Genomic DNA, 23746 nt, shown 5'->3' with positions numbered 1-23746 from the left:
CTTCCTCAGCAAAAAGAGGAGGATTGGCAGTAGTTAGCTCAGAACTAATCTTCCTCAAAAAAATAAAAAATAAAAAAATAAAAATAATTTGTAATGTAATGTTAAATAAGAGTGTACAGATTAAGGAAATCTACTAACTGAGGTGGGTCCCAATTTACCGCAGTTCAAACTTCATACTCCTTTTGAGACACAGCATTTCTTTTCTGCTAATAAGGTAAAACCATTAATTAAGATCTCTATGTCCTTATATGTTGGATCCCCTCTACAGGAGAAGAATCATCACATAAAGGGCCAGAACACCTTCTGCCTTCTGAATCAATACCAGCCTGGACCCAATTCACTACGTTACGTGAGTCAATCTATTTGTTTGAGAAAGGTTTTTCCTTGGCAAAACGAAATAGAATCTGTTTTTTAGCTTTGTCAAACCACACTAAGAAAAGAAATAAAAGCAGAAATTCAATTTAATAAATCTTTATTGAGCTCCCACCGGGTGCATGAATTTAGGATCTATAATTTAAGTAGAAAAGTGGTACTTTAGCCCCTTAAAAATAAAAAATGCAAATTACAACTCCTCTTTATATTTCAAGTGAATCATTTAATGTGAGGCTCAGTTTGATATTACCATAAGTATTAACAGAAGAAAATGGGTAAGTATAAACATTTTCCCTTCTACAAAAAAAGGGTTGGATACCAGGATAAACTAGCCTGTTGGTCTAACAATAGCTGATCAAAAAGGCTAGAGAATCTGGAAGTAAAAAATGTACCTGGAAGCAGTGTCCTCTGAGGGCTCATTCCCCTGAGGGCAGCAAAATGCTGAAAAATTGAACTGGCTCAATACTGAGAGATCAAGGAGATCAAGGAGGAGTTAGTCACAGCTTGGGAAAAAACTTGAGAACAGATGACACGAAATGTAGCTAGACCGATGATTCTGGAGTTTCCCTGGAGTTGTAACAACACTCTGAGCTGACCAAAGGGCTATAACCTCCTGCTCTCTGAACAGAGTGGTTTGAAACGATCGATTCTCCAGTGCACCAACTGTATTTTCAAGTATAATCCTAGTATTTGTACCTAGCAATCCAGAAGGAAGCGCAGCAGGGAGAGAGTGTCAAGTATACAGGACAGAAAAGGATTTGGCAGCCCTAGAATTCCCAGCTGGATTCCTCGTCATCAGGAAAGTCGCACTCCGGCTCAGCCCAAGGGGAGGCTGGGGGCAGTACTGCTGACGGCTGGTGACCCACAGGAGGCAACAGGGAAAGGACCGAATCCCGGCTTTCTTCTTTCATCTGTCAAAGAAACTCAAAATAAGGCTGTTGGTACATAAATCAATACATTAGTTTTGTTAGCAATAAATAACTTTTAAAGAAATCATGTTAAAAGCGTTTAAAATTGTTTTTAGGTATTTTTACTAAAAATGCCTTTGACTCTGGTCATCTAAAAACAGGAAGAAGTAACAGCAAATAAACTAATTTTTATCAGAATTATTTTGCCCTTTCATCAATTCTAGCCAAAAAGGAAAAATAAAATGTCTCTAAATTAATCAAAATATAAGCTAAGGACATAATAACATCTGATATTCCGTTTGCTTTTACTCATTTTGTTTTGCAGAATGAAAATATTTTAGAAAGTCTATAATTCAACTACCAAAAAAAGTTTCCTTGTTTTTAACTTTACTTGTAAGAAAATTATTATTAAGACTGTTGGTAAGCAAACTGTCCCATTAAGCCAACGAAATGAAATGACTTTTTAATAGTATTTTAAAACATCTAGATAGCAGAAGATAGATAAGCTCACCTGTTTGAAGAAAACATGGGACAATAAACTGCTTGCTGATGGCCTGAAATTTTTTTAAAAAGTGATTAAGAAAAATAGAACCTCATATTAGAATGTAGATTTTTAGGTATAAAAATATGGTAGAACTTAGGTTTAGAGCCATAACACCCAGTACTAAAAAATTAAAAGGAAAAAGAATATATATCAGGAAGCCCAATTCTAATGGGAAGAATTAATTCTAGAGATATCCTTTAATTAGTCCCTAATTCAACATTTATTGGGCACTTACTAATTATAAGGGACTATGCTAGGCATTAAGGGGCTAAAAAATGATAAATAAGACACACCTTATTTCTAAAATACTAATGCCAAGATACAGTTATCTATGATAATAGTTTCTATTATTATAATAGTAGTGACTAACATTTTTGTACTGCTGGGAAGTTTCTTAAAGGTCTTAACATAAATGCAGTAATTAATGACTAGAAAGATTAACTGATTTTTACAAGGTGACTTGGTTATGAAATGATGCAGCTGAGACTGGAACCCAAGGCGTGTGAACTTCGAATCCAGCAGTCTTCCCATCTGCTCATTGTCTCTACTTGTTTTTAGCATTGATATTTTCTGGATTAGACTATAATTTTTTGATCAAGAGACTGATAAAAGATTTGGATTTGGTGGGAAGATCACAAAGCTTCTATAAAATATAAAACACACATGCTTTATGCTATTTAGAAGTGACCAGTATTACCTTTTCTCAGGATCTTGTTGCAAACAGAGCTGCACTAAGCTCAAGAAGGCAGGAGAGAAAGGTTTTGAGGATGGCGTTTGCAATCTGTCACTATTTACTGTCCGAGTTCCACTGGAGACAAGGACACTTTCTCCAATGCCAGAGTCTACACCTGATCGGGAAGTCTTCATTCTAGATTCCGACTGAGGGAAAATACTGATATCCAAAGGGCTGTAAGGAGGACCTTTCAGTTTCTGTAAAAGCATCTAAAAGAAAGAAAGATTTCTTTCAACCCTTTTCAGGCAAAATAGTAAAACAATAATAAAGATCCTAAGAGTCTACAGCAAAGATGTTTAACAGACATCATCTAGAATATACGGGATCTTACAAAAGGAAAATAGTTCAGGGATTTTAGTAGCATTTACCTGAGTCCTGTGCATGTCCTGGAAAGGTACCTGCCCACTGGCCAGTTCACATGCTGTAATCCCAACACTGTAAATGTCTGACTTTACATTATATCCATGTAAATCCTGTAGAACAGTTAAAGTCCTTTAGTGTAAATAACAATAAAAAGTTACATATAAGTCCTTTTTTATGATAAAGAACGGTGAACAATAGTGGAAAAAGTCATAAGTGAGAAATCAAGATATACCTAACATATGGTATACATTTAAAAATTCCTTACATCATAATTTTCACAAGAAAAATAAAAAAGCCTTGCAGTAGGCCATTCGCGAACCCAAATATAAGGGTACAACTGTCCTTCAGTCAAGCTCAGAAGACACTTGAGACGCACAGACAACCCAATGCAACGGCCACACCTGACCTGTCTCAGTAGTTCTGGACTCAGCCACGGCTGCACTGACGTGCTGAACTGTGGGAAGTCATACACAGCCCTATGCCTCTGTCCGTGCTTAACCAGACTACGCAGATGGGACAGGCCAGAGAGGGTCACTAGGCCATCACCAGAAATGAGGATATGGCTGGCTTTAAAACTCCTAGAACAAAAAGAAACAATCCTAAATACTAAGAAATTGGCCAATGAATAAAAATTTGGTCAGAACAAATCCATGTATTCTCTTGGAAATTAAATACTCTTTACAAAATAGCACACTGAATATATATATATATATATATATATATATAATGTTCAAGGAATCAAGGAATCCTTTCAGCTATTTAATATGGCATTAGAACAAGGGAAGACACAACTGAAAGCTACTTATTTGGAAGTGGTAACATTTGTTTCAAACTAGGAATGGAAGCAAATTATTAATTTCACTGTTTTACTGATGCTGTTGCAAAACACTTAAGAAGTCTAAAAAAATCAAATAATATTTGAAGCATAATGTTAGAATTTAAAGTTAAATGCAATTATTATCCAATAAAAGGCATCCTCTCATGGGATTCACATCATTTATAAAAATGTCTTATATAAAAATTTCCTTTGTCAAATAAATTATGAAAGAGCCTTATTTTTCATCTACCACACTGAATTTGGAAACTAATGGAGCAGGATGGTCAATAGTCTGGTAAAGTGTAATAAAACCTTGATTAATTAGAATACACTTGGTTAGAAATCTTCAGTTAACTGGAATGCTGCTAAAAAACCAAAAATAGTAAGAAAAAAAGCTTCAAGGAAATTGAAACAAACAACAAGAAAACAAACTTATTTAAAAGTAACTTAAAGGGGCCAGCCCCGTGGCTGAGTGGTTAAGTTGGCACACTCTGCTTCCCGCAGCCCAGGGTTTCGCTGGTTCGGATCCTGGGCGTGGACATGGCACCGCTCATCAGGCCGTGTTGAGGCGGCGTCCCATGTGCCACAACTAGAGGGACCTACAACTAAAAATACACAACTATGTGCTGGGGGGATTTGGGGAGAAAAAAAGCAGGAAAAAAAAAGGAAGATTTAACAGAAGATTTAACAGTTGTTAGCTTAGGTGCCAATCTTCAAAAGAAAAAAAAAAGGTAACTTAAAAAGGAAAACAAGAGTCCCAATGTATCTTAGAACAGCACTGTTTTTAACATTCAGCCAATTACTTCTGTATCTACAATTTGGTAACAAGAGAACTGATATTTAGTATGATAATCTCAAGGTGCTGCAAAGTATTTAAGAAATCAAAGAAAGGTTTAGTTACAATTTGTACATGATGTAAATATGACATAAAGCTGAAAAGCAGACAAAGCAGCTCTTTACTTGCTTAAGAAAAACAAAACAAAACAAAAGAGTTGGCTAGGTCCCCACTCCCTAAGCTCACACCAAAGACAGACGGGTTCTTGCACCCCTCCCTGTTGGGACCGTGCTCCCGGGGGCAGGGGCTGCCCAGCACTGAGCAAGTGCTTGGCACAGAGGAGGCAGTCCGACACTCCTACTGAACGAACAAATGTCAGCATCCGCCGTATCCACGGCTCCTTCCTCCCTCGGTTTCATCCAGGAGTGTCCTATCCCTCTTCTCTAACACTCAACTGCACCTTCCTGAAAGTTCCCCCAAAGATTTCTTCCACTAAAACTCTTTCATTTTGTAAAACCCAAATAAGTCAATACCTGTGAATACAGCCATTTTGGTGCAGATAGTTCAACCCTCTCACTGCTCCAAAGAGAATGCTTCTTATTAAAGTTTCACTCATTCCTTCAGGAAAGTAAGTCCTCAAGAGTTGACTTGCTGAACCTGAAAGAAACCCCTGAAATCTTTAAATGAGCATTGAAAGTGATTTTGCTTCTAGCTGTTTTAAATGTTATTGTCAACTGTAAACACACATACACCTGTTACATTTAGAGCCTAATTACCTTCCTAGCAAAGGTAATTTTCCTTCAAGAAGCTTTTAAAAAGACTTTTTTCATGACGCTCTAAAGATTAGGAAAGAGAAATAATTTTCAAAATGACTGAAAAAAATACATATTGTGTGCATATATATTTTTTAAATCCAGAGGTAATTCACAAAAGCTGCCCTAAAAATCAAAGCTCTAGAATCCATTCATTCATTCATTCAACACACTACTGAACGCTACTTTGTGTGGGCACTGTATGAGCACTTGGGGACACAAAATGAAAAATACACGATCCTGCCTCAAGAAGCTCAAGTGCAGGGAAGGAGACAGGGACACACAGATGTTCACAACACAGTGAAGTAAGTTAACAATGCAGAGAAACAGGGATAGGATGGTGCACAGGTGGAAAAACTTGTTCCGCTTGAAGAACAGTAGTAGCTGTCTACTGAGAGGAAGGAGACGGAAGGGAAGAGACAGCTTGTGCAAAGGCATGACTTCTCAGAGAAGCAACGGGGGTCTCACTGACCATCAGACTTATTCTACTTTCTTCCGAAGACTAAAATTCAACATGAACCAGATATAGAAATATATCATGAAATCTAGAATTGGCCATCAGATTTATAAATTAAAAGTAATAAATCACAAATCTAAGATCCCACTCATCCTTGTAATTATAGCATCCAGGCTATACTATGAATTATTTCATCTAAAATGAGTTTTCTTACCATAGGCCATAAATGGAGAAATAACCCAAAGCCAGCTGCCAACAGTGAAACAAGTCCAATAAGTTGTAATATTGGGGTGCCGGAAAAAGTGGGATAGAATCACTGCTTTCTAGGATAACACACAAGAGACAAGACATTTGAAACAACTTTTTTCTCTGTATGATGAAGATAACAGCAGTAGTGGCAGCTAACACTTAATGGAGCTTATTAGTACTAAGCACTGTTCTTAATGCCGTCATCTCTTTAAATCTCACAACCACTACACGAAGTATGTAATATTATGATTCCCATTTTACAGAAGAGGACACTTAGAAATAAGTTAGAAAGCTTGTCCAAGAGCACATAATTAATACAAGAAGTGGAAGTGGGATGTGAACTTAGACAGTCTGACTCCAGAGGTCATGCTCTTAATAACTATACTATTTCTTATTATAGAAACATTTAAAAATACATAAAAATATGAAGATAGGGGCTGGCCCCGTGGCCGAGTGGTTAAGTTCGCACACTCTGCTTCGGCGGCCCAGGGTTTCACTGGTTCGGATCCTGGACGTGGACATGGCACTGCTCATCAGGCCACGTTGAGGCAGCGTCCAACATGCCACCACTAGAAGGACCCACAACTAAAATATACAACTATGTACTGGGGGGATTCGGGGAGAAAAAGCAGAAAAAAAAAAAAAGGAAGATTGGCAACACTTGTTAGCTCAGGTGCCAATCTTTTAAAAAATTCAAATACGAAGATAAAAGTCACTTCTAACACTGTATCACAGAGAGAACCACTGTTAATATTTCAGTATAATTTCTTCCAATCCTTTTTTCTCCACAACATACATGTACACATATAAGTATTTTAAAAATTGGGACAATGTTACAAAATTCTTTCCCTCTTTATATCAAAAACAATTAGTAACAATGAAAATGGTATTACAATACTCCTGATAATGCAATTCTGTCAAAATTTCTCAATTTAGAAGTTAATTTTATTTAACTGGATTAAAGGAGCCTGTTTGCTTTTGTTTTTTCTATTTCCCTATCTGGCTATTTGTGATCAGACCGACCAGGAGCTTTGCAAATCTCCAGACCAGCATTTCAAATATGATATTCATTTGAAAGAATTTATAGTAGTTACCAAAGTTTGAATGTATTTGTTCTTTCATGGATCTGACTTCCAAGTATTCTTTCCAATTCTACAATTACATGTTTATTAGAAGAAAGAAATCTACTTTATCTAACAGAAAGAACTATTAATTTGGGGAATAAAAAATTCTTACATATGTAATCTCCTCAAATAGACATTACATTAAATGTATCAATTTTTTGTACTGTTACCTGTAAAGCTTTCAGGCGTTCTTCAGTGCAGTTCTCCAGATTTGTAATTTTTATAGTCACCAGTGTTCCTGTAGGAGTATGCCGTGCAAGATGGACAGAAGTCAAGTTGTCAAATCCTCTTCCTATAATCAGACATAAAACTCGTGTTAGTAACCATAGAAGAAAAAATTGATAATTTGGACTTCATCAAAATTAAAAACTTCTGCTTTTCAAGAAAAGATGAAAAGGCAAGCCACTGATTGATAGTGTTAATAATATTTACAACTGAACTACTCTATATCTAGAGTATATAAAGAACTGTTACAACTCTATAAAATGACAAACCACCCAATTAAAAAAACAGGCAGAAGATTAATTAGGCAATCTGCAAAAGAAGATACAGGAATGGGCAATAAGTACATGAAAAGATGCTCAACACAGAGAAATGCAAATTAAAACCACAACGAGACACCACTACATACCTACTGTAATGGCTAAGTTGTGACCTATTCAAGCAATGGAATGCTATTCACAATCCTTGACACCCACGCCCAGGCCCCGGCAACCACTCATGTGATTTTTGTTCGTCAGATAAATGGTCTCGTAAGGAATGTGGTCTTTTGTGTCTGGTTCTTTCACTTAGCATGCTGCTTTCGAGATTCATCCATGTTTTGTATGTTTCAGTAGTTAGTTTCCTTTTATTGATGAGTAATAATCCATCATATGGATATACCACAATTTATCCATTCATAAGTAGATAGATATTTGGTTTGTTTTCAGTTTTGGGTGACTATAAATAAAGCAGCAAAAACATTCTTTAGGTAGATATATGTTTTCACTTCTCTTTGGCAAACACCTGCGAATGGGCTTGCTGGGTCATGTATGTTTAACAATAAGTTACCAAACTATTTTGGAAAGTGGCTGAAGCATTTGTATTCCCACAGGCAATGTAGAAGAGCCGCAGTTGCTTGACATGCTCGTCCGCATTTGGTGTTGCCAGCCTTTTGACATGCTCGTCCGCATTTGGTGTTGCCAGCCTTTTGACATGCTCGTCCGCATTTGGTGTTGCCAGCCTTTTGACATACTCGTCCGCATTTGGTGTTGCCAGCCTTTTGACATGCTCGTCCGCATTTGGTGTTGCCAGCCTTTTGACATGCTCGTCCGCATTTGGTGTTGCCAGCCTTTTGGTGTCAGAGTGACACCTATGAATAGGCACCCACTCAATGTGAGTTCCCTCCCTCTCTCCAGTCACCACATTCTGCCACTTTTATCTTTAAATGAAGTTAGTCTCAAATTCATCCCCTCCTCAGCATCATGGCCTTAGTTCAAGTCCTGTCCCCTCTACCTGGACACGTGCAGTGACTTCCTCACTACGCCCTGTGTTCTCACCCAGGGCACACACCGAAATTACTGAGGGAACTACTTCTGAAGCCTGTGCCAAGGTCCCATTGGCCAGGAGTTTTGATTCAGTAGGTCTGTGATGGGACACAGGCATGGCAATTTTCAAAAAGACTCAGGTGATGAGGATACTTCTGGTGGCAAATACTGATCTACATCTTCCAGACTGCCGCCTGTAACCGCTGCCAGGTGTCCCTCTAAACTCAGCACTTTGTCAATAAAAGGTACTACAGTGAAGCAGCTGAAAGCTTAGACCCTGCAGTCAGAAAGGTTTGTTTTCAAATCACTTGCTGTATGACCATTACTTATATTCTCAGAGCCTCAGTATCCTCATCTGCAAAATGGGAGTGGTAAAGGGGTGAGATGAAAAAATGCATATAAAATACTCAGTGTAATGCCTGTGAGATGCATTGCTACCATCATCACTATTCCATGATGTTGCAGAGAGAGGATCACAGAGAGGATAAATGCCAAACTTCTGCCTTAAATCCTCTGACTAATGAAGTGGGTAAGTTGTGGAGGCTGACAGAGTCTGAGCTTCTGAACACACCATATGAAGTCTTTCACACTGTGTTCGAAACCTCCCTTTCCAGATTGATCTCCTACCACTCCTTACTCTCCCTCTGCTCCCACTTCTGGGCACAGAGCGAGTATCTGGTAGTCCCCCTCTAACCACCCTTTCTCAGTCACTTATGGAAGTGAATATTTTTCACCTTTTTTTGGATTGACACCATCTGAACCTCCTTTCTAATTTGGGGGCATTTTCCACCAGAGTTATTTTAGAAAAGGTCAGATCGTTATTCTCTCTTGGTCTCCTTGACTCTGGCATGAGAAGATCAATGACCTAAGCTTGGCCAACTGGAAGATGGAGTGAGTAACATAAAGAGGCAGGGGCAGTCAGAACTCACTGCAGTGGGGTCCAGTGCCTGGTGGTGTAAGTACCCTAACTAGGTAGTACCCTAACTAGGTAGTACCCTAACTAGGCTGCTCCCATGCCGTGGCCCTGGTGGCAGCTCTAGTCTTGTAGCTTCTCCTGGTTTCTTCCAAGCCTGTTTCTCTAGCCAATTATTCAGTGAGTTAGCAATATTGTTCACAAAAGTCCTCTTTAGCTTAAGTTAGTCAGGATTGTTTTATGTTGTTTATAACAAAAGTCCTGCCTAGAACATTTAACAAACTTTTCCTCATTCTTCAAGATCCAGCAGCTTTTTGCTATCTTTCTTGACTCCCAAGGGGTCAAGATGGATAATTGGATACTCCATCTTCTCTGTTCCCATAACACTCAGCACACCTCTACTGTGGTACCCTCTAGTGCATAAAACAAAGCTATCTTACGTGTTCATCTTCCCAGAGAGGATGTGAACACCTCAAGTGTTCTCCATGGCTTTATATCCCTAGCACCTAACATAGTATCTGTTTGTAGTGTTTAACAGATGTTTCTGAATATTCAAAGGTTTCACGTGCATAAGGCTATAAACAATAAGCCATCCTGTTCTAAGCTTAACTGAGAAAGGTTTCTACTACAGATGAGATTTTAGGTAAGTTTTTCAGCTAAAAAAAGTAATTTGGTTAAAGGACTGTGCCTGAAAAGATTTACGTGATTTGATTTTAATTCATACCCAGTATATATTATAAACATAAAATCAGAAGCTTCCCACAATAAAGACACAAATTAAAAATATTTAGATTATTTAGTGTCTTCCTCCTCTAAAAATACTTCAGTGAAAAAATAAAACTTTTAGAAAGCAATCTTGAAAAAACTGGGCCACTATTTTAGGACAGATATAAAATTAACAGATACATTTGAATGACACAATTAACATCTAGTTTTATGCTATAGGTGACAAGAGAAAAAGACCTGCCTACAAAACAATCTTTTTGTCATCAATTTCAGTTCTAGCAATGAAGGGTCAATTATGTGAAATCCAGATTATTACCTATTTCCACTTGGAGTTCATAGTGAGAAACATTGGTGGAACAGATCACTTCACTGGCTCTAGTGGACGAAGGCAACCGGGAAAGGGTTGGCTCATCAACCTGCATTGTTTTAAAAAGATGAAAACAAAATAGGTATAAACTTTTTTGGTCCCTTACCCCAATATAAAACACAGATACTGTGTTTTCAAACACACAAGTGCTCAGCAGGAAGGCACTGAAAGATGGCTTAAGAGACTCCTTTAAGATCCAAAAAGAGTTTGTTGCTGCTAATAATTGATGTTAGTTCTGAAGCTATCAGCCTATAAAGGGGGAGATGGCAGGAAAAGCAGATTTACAGGTTGGGGAGAATACTTCCCAGCACAACTTCCAGTAAGCATTTTCAGGAGTTGCTAAGAATGGCTGTTAAATCTTCAGGGGCTCTAATAAACAGATCAAGGGAGTAGATGCAGGGACCTGTGAGGGACATTCTACACTTGTGCTCATGTCAAGTGGTCGCCAGTTATATCATTATGCATATAGGTACCTGCTCAGCCAGTGGAGGTGTTAACAGTCAAGGAACAAGTTCCACACTGCAGCCCACTGAAATTGCTGAAGAAGTTTTTCACGAGATGAAATGAATCAGAAGGGAGGTGACAAAGAAAAATAAACCTCAAGAGATGGAAGAATAGAGTACAGACCTCCTGAGATAATGACCATGTACCAAAATGGGGTCTCACAGGGTGCTTTGGAGTCAGTCCTGGGTTTGCATCCGATCCCAGCGTCAGTAAAATAACATGCATGTAACAGAAAGAAGAGGCCGACACCACTGGCATCCTATGACAGCCATGAGGATCTTCCAAAGGACACCAGCACTCCAAATGACACTTAAGTGTCTTTATAGGCACCAGCAGGTGGCAGGAATCTTAGTACTGCCTCCAAGGTAGAGAGAAGGAAGACGGGGTTAGAAATGACATTACTAGGTACTTGGAATTGTGCTACTTTTTACATCCTTGATTCAACATGTTCCCTAAACTTTTGAGAGCAGAAAAAATGTAATTATAAGTTCATGGCTAAAGATGAATAAAGGTGAATATTGTTCAAGAGGGACGAAAGACTGTAAAAAGAAACTCTACTATATAATTGAAAATGATCCCTGTGAAGAAAGAAATCTAAATAAATCAATTTAATTTATTTAGAATACATAGGCTTCAAATAAACTCAAATTAAAGAACACATATAAGAGGTAGAAAGAAGAGCATACAACAATGTAAAAAATTTAAAGTGATAACCTGTAAGCCTGTCAGGATGCTAGAGCACAGAATGAACTGAGGCTTACAGTTCACTGCTTGAAGAAATGGCATAAGGTTACCAGACGATGGATTGAAATCAGACTCATCAACCTCTACTTTGCTTCCATCTACTCCATTAGGGGAATAGTCTTCTTGAACAAGAAGAGGCATATATGTTGTAAATAAGTAGCTGAAGCCCCAAACAGGTTGTTTTAGACAGGTTCAACCCTCCAGGCCAAAGACAATTACATCTAGGATATTAAGTTTGCAGACACAGTAGAATTCGGACGAGAAACCAGAATGGAAACAGCCAGACACTGACCACTTTTCAAAAAAAGGAGAAAACTACAAAAAGGCAAGCTTGATGCAGTTGCCCAGCAAAGTGTGATATCAAATTACTAGATAGATGAATTATGGACACTTAAGAAAACAACATAGTAACCACTACAAGACAGCATAGGTTTCCTAAGAGTAAATCATTCCAAACTAACCTCACTTCTCTTTTTGATTTGATGACTACTTAAAGAATTAGAAAGCAAAAAATCATGGCAGGGTCATTGTCTGTGTTAGACTTTTTTAAAGCTTCCTAAAAATGCAAAAGATCTGCTTAATGAATAATCTAAAAAGGAAATCGTGAAAACAATTCCATTTACAATAGCATCAAAAAGAATAAAATACTTAGAAATTAACTTAAGGAGGTGAAAGACTGTACAATGAACACAACAAAACATTGCTGAAAGCAATTAAAGATGACATAAATCATGTGAAAACACATCTCACGTTCATAGACTGGAAGATTTAAGACTGTTAAAATCTCAAGAGACCCCGAATAAGCAAAACAATCTTGAAAAAGAGAACAAAATTGGAAGACCCACTCTTCTTGATTTCAAAACTTACTACAAAGCTACAGTAATCAAATCAGTGTGGTAGTGGGATAAAGACAGAAATATAAACCAATGGAACAGAATAGAGAGCCCAGAAATAAACTCTCACATATATGGTTAAGTGACTTTTGACAAGGGTGCCAAGATCATTCAGTGGGGCAAGGATAGTGTTTTCAACAAATGATGCTGGGAAAACTGTATATTCACATGCACAAGAATGAAGTTGAAACCTTACCTAACACCATACACAAAAATTAACTCAAAATTGATCAACGATCTAAATTTAAGACCTAAAACAATAGAACTCTAAGAAGAAAACATAGGACAAAAGCTTCAAGACATTGAATTTGGCAATGATTTCTTGGATGTGACACCAACGACACAGGTAAAAACAAAAAAAATAGACAAGTTGGACTTCATGAAAATTTAAAAATCTTATACATCAAAAGACACTATCAACAAGGTTAAAAGGCAACCCACAGAATGGGAGAAAATATTTGTAAATCACATATCTGATAATGTGTTAGTATCCAGAATATCTAAGAACTCCTAAAACTAACTACAAACTCTAAAACTCAACAATAAAAAAAGCAAATAACCTAATCCAAAAATAGGCAAAGGACATGAATAGACATTTCTCTATGGAAGACAGACATGTAGCCAAAAGCACATGAAAAGATTCTCAATTTCACTAATCATTAGGGAAATGCAAATCAAAATGAGAAGATACCACCTCACACCCATTAGTATGGCAACTATCAGAAAACAGAAAATAATGAGTGTTGGTGAGGATGTTGAGAAATTGAAACCCTTGTGCACTGTTGGTGGGAATGTAAAATGGTACAGCCACTGTGTAATACAGTATGGTGTTTCCTCAAAAAATTAAAATAGAATTACCATATGATCCAGTAATTCCACTTCTGTATATATAACCAAAAGAACTGAAATCAGAATCTCAAAGAGATATTTGAATACCCATGTTCATAGCAGCATTATTCACAATAGCTATAATGTGGAAGCAACCCAAATGTCCATCAACAGATGAATGGATAAACAAAATGTGGTATATACATACAATGGAATATTATTCAGCCTTAAGAAGTAAGGGAATTCTAGGGCCAGCCCGGTGGCATAGTGGTTAACTTCACGCACTCTGCTTTGGCGGCCTGGGTTTGCAGGTTCGGAATCCTGGCACGGACCTGTGCACCGCACATCAAGCGAGTCTGTGGCAGCGTCCCATATACAAAGTAGAGGAAGACTGGCACAGATGTTAGCTCAGAGACCATCTTCCTCAAGCAAAAAGAGGAAGACTGGCAACCCATGTTAGCTCAGGGCCAGTCTTCCTCACCAAAAAGAAAAAGTAAGGAAATTCTGCAGTATGCTGCAACATGAATGAACCTTGAGGACATTATGCAAAGTGAAATAACTCAGTCACAAAAAGACAAATACAGTACAATTCCACTTATATTAGGTATTTAGAGTAGTCAAAATCATAGAGACAGAAAGTACAATGGTGGTTGCCAGGGGCTGGGAAGGAAGAGGGAATGGGGAGTTATTGTTTAATGGAAACAGAGTTTCAGTTTTACAAGATGAAAAGAGTCATGGAGTCGGATGATGGTAATGGTTGCACAACATTATGAATGTATTTTATACCACTCAACTATACACTTAAAAATGGTAAATTTTAAGTTGTGTATTTTAGCACAATTATAAAAAGTAGCAGCAGCACCTGTGGAAGTTTCCTGAGTTCTAGGCCTCAGCAAGGAGACAACAGACATTCTGCTCTCTGAACACTACCTCAATCTGAAGGATAACACTTGAATGAAAGCTAGGATTAGACACTACATCCTATTGTACAAAAGGGCAGGTAACGAGAAGACTTTAGAGTATTAGTGAGTAAAAAGTGAAATGACAAAACGAAGACAATTGAAGATAGGATCAGGATTAATTTACAAATAGGATTGACTGGGATTACCTTAATTTGTAGGAAATAATACATTTGCAAGGCAGGTTCCCTTTTGTAGTAAGAACTGCAGTATAGAGTAAGGATTAAGGCAGGGAAAGATCCCAGAGAAATATATATTGCGAAGCATGTTTTTAAAAATATTATCAGGCGTTGCCCAGGGGAGATAAAGATGGAAAAGACAGGATGCCTATTTTAGGGGCATCACATTATAGTTGGAGAGACACATACATCAATCATTATGAGATAATACAGGAAATGCCATCTTATGGGAATGTCTAAGATATGTAAGAGCATAATAGAATAAAAGGTACAAGAGGAATGGCTTCAGAGATGTGATATTTGAGCCAACTCGGTATGGATGAGGAGGAATTTTAGAGGCAGAAAAGGGAGAAGAGTATTCGAGCAGAAAGAAGAGTATGTGCTAAGACTGAGCAGCAAGAAATGAAACTCAAAAATTAGACATATTCCACCTCATTCAGAGTCCGTATACCATGCTAAGATTAGGCCTTATCCCAGAGGCTTTAGGAAACCACTGGAAGTTTTAAAGCCGGAAAGTGACACAGGCAGGCCCGTATTGGTAACAGTGTTGAATACTGATGTGCATGGTGAGAGGTTAAACGTGTGTCTAGAAAACTAGAGGCAGTGAGTCTACCTGCAACCGTCCAGGTGAGAGACGATGAGACTTGAGCAGTAGCAGTGATGAGGCGAAGGAGGGGATGGACTCAAGGGCGTTTCAAATCCAGATCTGTAAGTCTTGGCGTATAACCAGACGTGCGGGCAGAGGTAGAGGCAGTGTGAGGATAACTCCACAGTTTCTAGGTAGGGTGACTTAGTAGATGGGTTTCATTAGCCAAGCAGGAAATACAATGGGGTGCTGAAGTTTGATTACGGTTTGACTCAAACTGTGTAGAGACACCTTTGAAAACTCTAACCTGAGGTATTCTATGGACACCTGGTGCCCAGGAAAGAGCCCAGGATTGCAGGTAAAAATTTTAGAATCACCAGTCCCACTTGATGCCAGGGTCCTCTCTTGACTTAAAGGAAAACCTAAGCTCTAGGACAATCTGAAATCTGAGCAACTAAAGTGATAGGAATAGGTGAGCTGCTCAGGGAGAGGCAGTTTAGGCCAATAACAGGCTTCTGGAGAACAGCTGGAGTAGAGGAAGAAGACGTAGTAAAAGACATGTAAAGAAAGAGATACAGGGCCGGTCGGGTGGCGCAGCAGTTAAGTTCACACGTTCCGTGTTGGTGGCCTGAGGTTCGCCGGTTGGGATCCCAGATGCGGACGTGGCACTACTTGGCAAGTCATGCTGTGGTAGGCAACCCACATATAAAATAGAGGAAGATGGGCACGGATGTTAGCTCAGGGCCAGTCTTCCTCAGCAAAAAGAGGAGGATTGGTAGCAGTTAGCTCAGGGTTAATCTTCCTCAAAAAAAACAAACAAAAAAAGAGATACAGGAGAACCGGGAGTGAATGGTTTTACAGAAGGCAAAGGAGGAGCATTAATTGTACTCAATCATTTTCTTACCAAGTGTTGATGGATACTGGTTTCAGACTGTTTTTCAGGTCTGAGTGATTCAACTTGTGTTCGTGAAATGCAGAAACAATCCTGGAAATTCAGAAATGCATTAAATAAGTGAAAAATAAGTCAGAAGATAAGCAGGGGTGGCATGTGGATACAAAGAGGTCTGGTGACTGGAGTGAGGAGCAGAGAGAAAGGGCAGCATGCACGGGATCTACGCCGTGGAGGCACTCAGTATGGGAAAGAGGGAAGGGCAGCTGGGTGTGCAGCAGACAAATCTCCTGTTACAGCTTTACTTGGAGCCATCTCTGACCCTTGTCCTCTCCTCTGGAGGTCATAACAGCAAGTGATTTTTACAGCTGGTGTTAATGTTTAACCCTTGTATTATCTTTGCAGTTTTCTTTTGAATATTTAGCTAAGAATTATTCTGCTGTACTCATTATAATCATTTTCCTCAGATTTTTTTTTCCTTAAGTGTCAGAACCATGTTTATCCACATTAAACGACACATTGAGTGTATTTGGAACCAATTTTGTTTCTTAAGGTGGTAATCATCTGTAACTTCAACTCAAAGCAAATTAAGAGACTTAGTTCCATTATCACAATTTACATTTTCCTGCATTTTAATCCATGGTCCTATTATCACATATTACCAATAAAGAAATGTAAGACCTACAGTTGATTTATCTTGTCATCAATTATGGAGTGAAGCTGATCTTATACTATTTAGGAAGAAAAGATACGTCAAAAGTATAAGCAAATTGTATGAAAGAGTCTTCTACAATAAATCATTTTCAAGCATCTCATGAACATTCATTTCTATATAACATTAAAGTACTAATATCAAATGAGTCTGTAAGCCCATCCATTAACACTTTGTAGTCAGTTACTTAAAAGTAATGAAACTTCCTTCCTTTTAGAATATGTCAGAATTTCTCACTAATCAAATTAATCACTTTCCCAGTTTGCCTGATTTACTGATTATTTTAAGTTGAATTCCTACAGTTTGTATACTTTATCAATCTTATGAGAATAATTTGATATATATCTCCCCACTGTTTTATGTAAAACTCACCCCTGAAGAACAGAAGCTAACAACGTCAAATAGCTATAGAATCATTTTCTTTGTAAAGTTCCTACTGGTTTGTCTAGAGTGAATAAAATTTACAATATCAGTTTGTGAGGATACTTATTACTGCTACTTATATTGAAAATAACCACTACTTAGGTCATTTATATATTATATTTGACATTTATATATATTTTGCAACATTTACCCTGAGTTTTTCACAATAATCATTAACACCATTGTGTAGGAGACAGTTAACACAGCAGGCCTAGAACTACCACCATCAAAAAAGCCTGTTTGCAAATCTGACCCGTGGCTGGTAGCTGGGAACCTGGGTTTGGGGAGGGTTCTCACCATTCCCTGATAAGAACAGCTCACCAAGCCTGAACTGTCTGTGCCAACAATATGGTTGATGCTGAACACCTGCTTTTTTTCTGGGAGTCTGGAATTTTGTTACCTGTTGGCAGAAGGTACCTACATGACCAATCTCCAATAAAACCCCTGAGAATGGGTCTCTAATGAGCTTCCCTGGTGAGCAATGATTCACACATGTCACAACTCTGGGGGAACTAAGCACATCCTACTTGGAAGTTTATGCTGGTTTCCTCCAAAACTCACTCTGAGTACCTTTTCCTTTTGCTGATTTGGCTTTGTATCCTTTTGCTGTAATAAATCTTAGTTTTGAGTACGATCATATGCTAAGTTTTGCAAGTCCTCTTAGCACATCACCAAACCCAGAAGTGGTCTTGGGAGGGACCCCTGACATAGGTATGAAAATATGTTCAAGCATATAAAAAAAATATTTCTCTCTAAAAAATGCCCATCACTTTTTTTGATGGATAAGAAGTTAATTTAAGACATATTGGGAACATTTTTTAAAACTTAAATCAATCTTAATTTATTTTCAAAATAAGAGTTGTGATCCATGTTTTCAGTTTATAGAAATACAGAAAACATCTTATAAAACAATAGGGTAGACTTCCATTTCATTATCTTTATATAAAATTCTCACAGTGCAAGAAAGTGGTCACTATTAAATATGAAAACAGCTAAAACCAGACAGCATTATAAGGCAGAATATTTTTGCTGATGCCTCCTAAAAAATGTTAGCATGTTTACTAGCTACCTAGGTTATAAAAAATCACAAAATAGCCATATCTTACCCTTCAAAACATTTTTATATCCACGCTGAATTAACTGGACGCTGGTGAATATAAAAGCTCATGAAAAATTGACACATTAATCTCTGTTAGGCAGCACAATCATTTTAAACCATCCAGAAGAAAGGTCCCTCCAAATACTTCTGAATGTAATTTTTTATCCATCACCATAATAGCCAAGTGAAAAGCAGTTATACTCTGTAGAGAATCTGAAGGAAAATATTTAACTTATGCTGCTCCTTTGAAAACACCATTTCTTAGCTCTCAAACAGAGGGTAAAACTTGAATGGGGAGAAATCCTTCATAAGTAAAAACAGCAACTTGATCTCACACAAATATCTCATTTAGGCAAAAACATGAATTATTCTGATGCAAAAGATGGAAATATTTCATCATTAAAGAAAGAATATAAAGTAAAATTATTAACAAACTGAATGAACATAAATCACCTATTATCATTTTCTATTATTTTTGACAAAATCCATAATTATGGAATAATAGATTAAGTAAGATATCCTTTTTCCAAAATTTGGAAGCCCTGGGTAGCCACACAGTCCTCTGAATCTCAGCACCTTCCTCTATCAAATGCCCTTTTGCACCTCCTCCAGCTTACAAATTGAAATAAAATTGTTAGTCTTACATAATCCTTTAGGGCAGGGATCAGTAAACTAGGGTCCATGAGTCAAACTGACCCACGACCTATTTGCATGAATAATGCTTTGCTGGAACAGAGACACATCCACTTTCATTCACTTACATATCGCCAATGGCTGTTCTCACAGCACAACAGAAGAGTAATTTAACAGAGACCACATAGCACACAAATACAATGTGGCCCTTTATAGAAAATTGGCCAATTCCTGCTTTAGAAAATGAGGTAGGTATTTCACTTCAATGTTTTTTCAGATATATAAAGCTTCCTTTTTAGTAGAAAGTTTTACGTTAAACATAAAGTAAATGTATTCTGTATTTTCCATATAACTGACAATACAGTCTCCTAATTTCATAGTTCTGCCTCTCAGACTTGGAAAATGATAGAGTGGATTGGCAGATAGGAGTTCGAGTCTTGGCTCTAATTCTTTGCAATATTGGGCCAAACTCAAAATGAAGATTATACCACCTGCCCTGCCACTCACTCATAATTGTGAAGACTGAAAGAGATATAATGTATGAAAGTATTTGTAAACTATAAATCATCATACAAATGCACTCATCACTTTTTAAACAATCACTACTTTAATATAATTCAAATACTCAAATATTGTATTATATTCTATATAATGAAAGTCCTAAAACTACCTCAAGTAGATACCATGAATGTACTACAAAGAGAAAACAAGTTGGTATCTATACATATTATACATCGATCCAAAGGTTTTTTGTCTTGTTGTTAAGTCAAGGGGCTTATTTATAATACTATTTTAAAGCTTGCCTTTAGTCAGATGGAAATCTGTAAAAGGGATTTTTGACAGATTTGAAGGATAAGGCATAGCTAACTGGATGGGAGAGGCATATCCAAGAACAGCCTACGTATGAGAAAAAGCGGGTATGGGACAAAGGAATAGAAGAATGAGTATCTCAGAAAAGTATTGGAGAAGCTCTTTTTGAAAGAGACAAAAACTCAATGAGAATTTAACTCATTTCTTAAGACAGAAGTCATTCAGGTCAACATAACATCTCAAAGCTAAGAATGTCCCATCAGAATATGCTTTTGTTTTATGGCTCTGTACCAACAACTACTCTGATGGCACAAAATTAGATCCATGGTGACAACAACTTACCAGAAGAGACATTGAATCGCTTTAGTTCACAGAAAATGACAAAAAATCCATCTATTCCAAAGAAGACTTTTGCTTTATCTTCAAGATGCAGAAATATCGTACTATAAAAAAACAAAAGCAAGGATAGTTTAGATTTACAGAAAAGTTCCTTGAAGAACGAGTTGCCATAAACCCACACGATATCTAGGCAGCTATTCTTTAACACAAGCACTAGAGACATAGCTGAAAAGCGTCTTTAAAGAGCACTTCCGTTTACTGAACACTATTTGGGATCTGACATCACAACAGAAAGGCAGTGAAGTTGAAGGAGGGTCTGAGTATTTCCAAAGCCTCAACATACCTGCATCTCTCCTTCCGTATCTTTTCTGTACTTTTTTTAAAAAAAAAACCCTAAGCAAATGTGAAAGCATTATCGAAGAGCAATGTTGAACCCACTTTTGATATAAATGGTGCCAGTTAACAAATATACCCTAAGAATTTCCAATGGTTTCACTTATCAGTAAACTTTGAAGCTTCCAAAGCTTCTTGATCGGACTAACCATGAAATCATTTGGGGTCCCTGACCAGAAAATTTGGGAAAGAATCAGGATTGGTAACAGACTAGAATAACTTTCCTTGTCATGTTTTAAAAAAGAAGTTTTTTCAGTTTTCATGTGAAAATAACATTTTCTGTAGGGTGAATATTTTTTACCTTATGATTTTTAGTTCTCAATTCTATTCCTCTTTGAATTTGTTGACACATATGAAAGACATGCAGATTATTATGCAAATAATTCCTGTCCACTTTCACTAACAGAGTATTACTCTCAATAGTTATGAAGACTCTGCAACAGATTCAGAGATTTAAAATACTAACTCCTTCAGATTCAAGGAGGTACAAAAGCACCACCAAAAGTTTCCAGATCTTTCCTAATAGAAAGGGTGGCAATGGTCTAATCTTGCTAGTGCCTGGGTCTTCCCTTACACCTAACCAATACCATCTCTTTCGTCTAAATTGTTTCATTATTTCATTTTAATTAAGTCCCCAAGTTTGAGCAAGCCATCTGCAAATAACTGAGCAAAATGGGAAAGAAAAGGAAGATTTTGTAAACCATAGATACTACAGAGAAGTATCCAATTTTATTGCCACAGAAAGACGTGAATTTATTCAGGACGTTCATTACAAACCAAGGTAGAATCAGGAGGAAGAACCTGAAAGGCTATGATTATTTTGTCACCTGCCATTCATTATCATCAATTTAAGGGGCTGGGGCTTGCTGTGTCACAAAAGGGTTCCCCCCTTTTGCCTTCCCTGCCCACATTCCAGGATGCTTGAGATCCTTCATCCGAAAGTACTCATAACTATGAAACATTGTATCAACATAAGAGCTTGAGAGGATGCTCTGAAAGGTACTCAGATATTACCAGTGGCAGCGCAAGATGGTAAGGCTCATTTGGAAAGCAAGTTGGCAAAGTTTTGATAACCATGAAAATGTTCTACGTTTTGACCCAGTAAAATTCTCACTTACAGTAATTTATTCTAAGGAAATAGCCAAGTAAATGAAGAAACTAGACACATATAGAAAGTCATTACACTTTTATCTGAAACAGCGAAGTCTGCACGCCACAAGTGTCTAATGAATGCCTATCACGGGTCAGGCACCATGCTGGGCACTGGGGACACTCACTGGTGATCAGGTCAGACAAGGCTGAGACCACTTGTAGCTTACGTTCCCATAAGCAGAAAGATTAGGGATGTCACAATTAACTGCATTTTCTGGTTATCAGGATTTGTTTCCTGCTTTTTCCACTTAACATTAGTAAGTTCTTTCTTAAACAACAAAAAAACTTTAAACTCCATTACATTATTTTTCAGAAAAACTCGGACCCCAATACAATCTGTGAGAACTGTTAATACTAAAGGGGTTGTCCCCAGGGGGTGGTTTAATCCCAAGGACGTTTGCTCTAGATATGCCAGACCAGTTACAAGACATTTTGAGGTCTGGGCAGCAGCTGCACCTGGGGAGAGGGGGATAGATTTGCTGTCAGAATTTCCTCCTGCATGCTCTTTCACTAGGTATGAATATAAGTCCTTTTTAAAAAAATCATACTTGAGACCCATATTTCTAAATGTATTCACAAGCCCATCAGTGTGGTCCCTTGCACTTGCATCTGAAAAGTTAATTAGGATATAGCTTTATAAATGATTTAAATTTGTTCCATAACAGAACGGTTCGTCCGAAGGCTTCAGTCTGAAAGGTTAACACTTCCTCTGAAAATCAGAGGGCGTACCTATTTACACAACTCGGGTTTTGAGTTAAGGATCCAGCAGAGGCTACTGTTACAGGGAGGGCAAAAAAAACCCAAAAAAAACCCCCGATTTAAGTCTCTTTGTTGAGCTTTAAAATGACAGTAATTTTCAAAGTGATCTAAAAATTTATAGCGACGCACCACTGCGTAGAATTTTCTAAACTTAGTAGGGTGACTCACGCTTTCAAAAAGTATTTACTAGCGCCTACTATGTGCCAGGCGGTGCCGGGTAGGCGGCGCGTCACGATTCCTGATCAAGTTTTAGGGAAAAGGGTACTTGACACAACCAACCCACGAGGGAAAAACACGACGCTCAACTTAAACGCCGAGCGCGACACGACGCTTGGACACTTAACGCTGCAAAGGCGGCTTCCGAGTCCCGCCCGGGGGCACCGTGGGCACCCGGCAGAAGGCGGCCCCGAGGCGTCTGGGTCCCGAGACCAGAGGGCAGAGCGCCGCGGGCGGCCCGGCCCGCACCTGGCGCCGCCGCCCCGCACCTCGCCCCGCCCACCGGCCCGCAGGTGCCGCGCCGCCGGGCGCGGGGAGGGGGGCGGCCCGGGGCTCGGGCGGAGCGGAGCGGAGCGGGCGCGGGGACCGCTCGCCACGCCAGCGGACTCCCGCCCCGGCCCGCCGGCCGCCCGGGCTCGCGCTCGACGAGGGGCGGCGAGTTCCAGCCTCGGGCTTCCCGGAGAGCGCGGGCCGAGCCGCGCTGCCTCACGTCCCCAGCGGCCCCGACCCTCCCTGCCCGGCCTGGTCTCCCCTCGTTACCCTGGCGGCGACCGCGGCCAGCGACTCTCCTCAGGCGGCCGGCGGTGCGGGCCCAAGGCGGGCGCAGGAACCCGGCCCGCCGAGGGGCGAGGCGAGTGCGCAAGGCCCGCTCCCAGCGCGGGCCGCGGGGCACGGGAAGGCGGCGCAACCCGCTCTGGGGCTGCCAGCCCGGACCTCTGCCTCAGCACCAGGCAGCGGGCCCGCACGGGACTCTCCCTACCCGGCCCACGGTCGCGGCCCCGCCTCTCGCCCCGGGCCAGGCTGCTAGGGGGCGGGGCATTCGAGCTTGGGGGCGGAGCAGACGCGAAACTACTACTCCTGAAGATGAGGGGGCGGAGCCCACAGGAAACTACAACTCCCAGCAGGTCGTGCGCTGGCGCCGTGGAGGCTGCTGGGAGATTG

At 39.2% G+C, this 23746-nt stretch overlaps 1 protein-coding gene across 3 annotated transcripts; it reads right to left on the bottom strand.

The window, feature by feature from the left end:
• Positions 1-455: 455 nt before the first annotated feature.
• On the bottom strand, positions 456-23700 carry STRADB (STE20 related adaptor beta). 3 transcript variants are annotated; one of them, XM_070580744.1, is made up of 12 exons: positions 23345-23700; positions 20288-20388; positions 16284-16364; positions 10636-10735; positions 7325-7446; positions 5996-6104; positions 5046-5169; positions 3327-3498; positions 2926-3030; positions 2522-2766; positions 1792-1834; positions 456-1307 (listed from the first exon to the last, which is right to left on the bottom strand). In XM_070580744.1, the coding sequence occupies exons 2-12, from the start codon at positions 20297-20299 to the stop codon at positions 1287-1289; spliced, it is 1134 nt and encodes a 377-aa protein (XP_070436845.1). In that variant the 5' UTR covers positions 20300-20388; positions 23345-23700; the 3' UTR covers positions 456-1286. The 3 variants fall into 3 exon arrangements, with proteins under 3 accessions (XP_070436845.1, XP_070436844.1, XP_070436846.1); XM_070580743.1 differs by having other exon boundaries at positions 456-1283; XM_070580745.1 differs by lacking the exon at positions 1792-1834 and having other exon boundaries at positions 456-1283.
• Between the last annotated feature and the right edge of the window lie 46 nt (positions 23701-23746).

The sequence above is a fragment of the Equus przewalskii genome, chromosome 17, assembly GCF_037783145.1.
Source record: "Equus przewalskii isolate Varuska chromosome 17, EquPr2, whole genome shotgun sequence".
NCBI lineage: Eukaryota > Metazoa > Chordata > Mammalia > Perissodactyla > Equidae > Equus > Equus przewalskii.
The sequence above is the reverse complement of the archived record's forward strand: the minus strand, read 5'-3'. Positions and strand labels throughout refer to the sequence as shown.

What these genes read in the sequence shown, in the direction of transcription:
- STRADB (XM_070580743.1), bottom strand. An exon ending in CCAGTATCCATCAACACTTG is followed by an intron (nt 10,736 to 16,283) that starts GTAAGAAAATGA and finishes AAAACAATGCAG; the next exon opens with GTTGATGAGCCAACCCTTTC. An exon ending in AACGCCTGAAAGCTTTACAG is followed by an intron (nt 6,105 to 7,324) that starts GTAACAGTACAA and finishes GTGTTATCCTAG; the next exon opens with AAAGCAGTGATTCTATCCCA.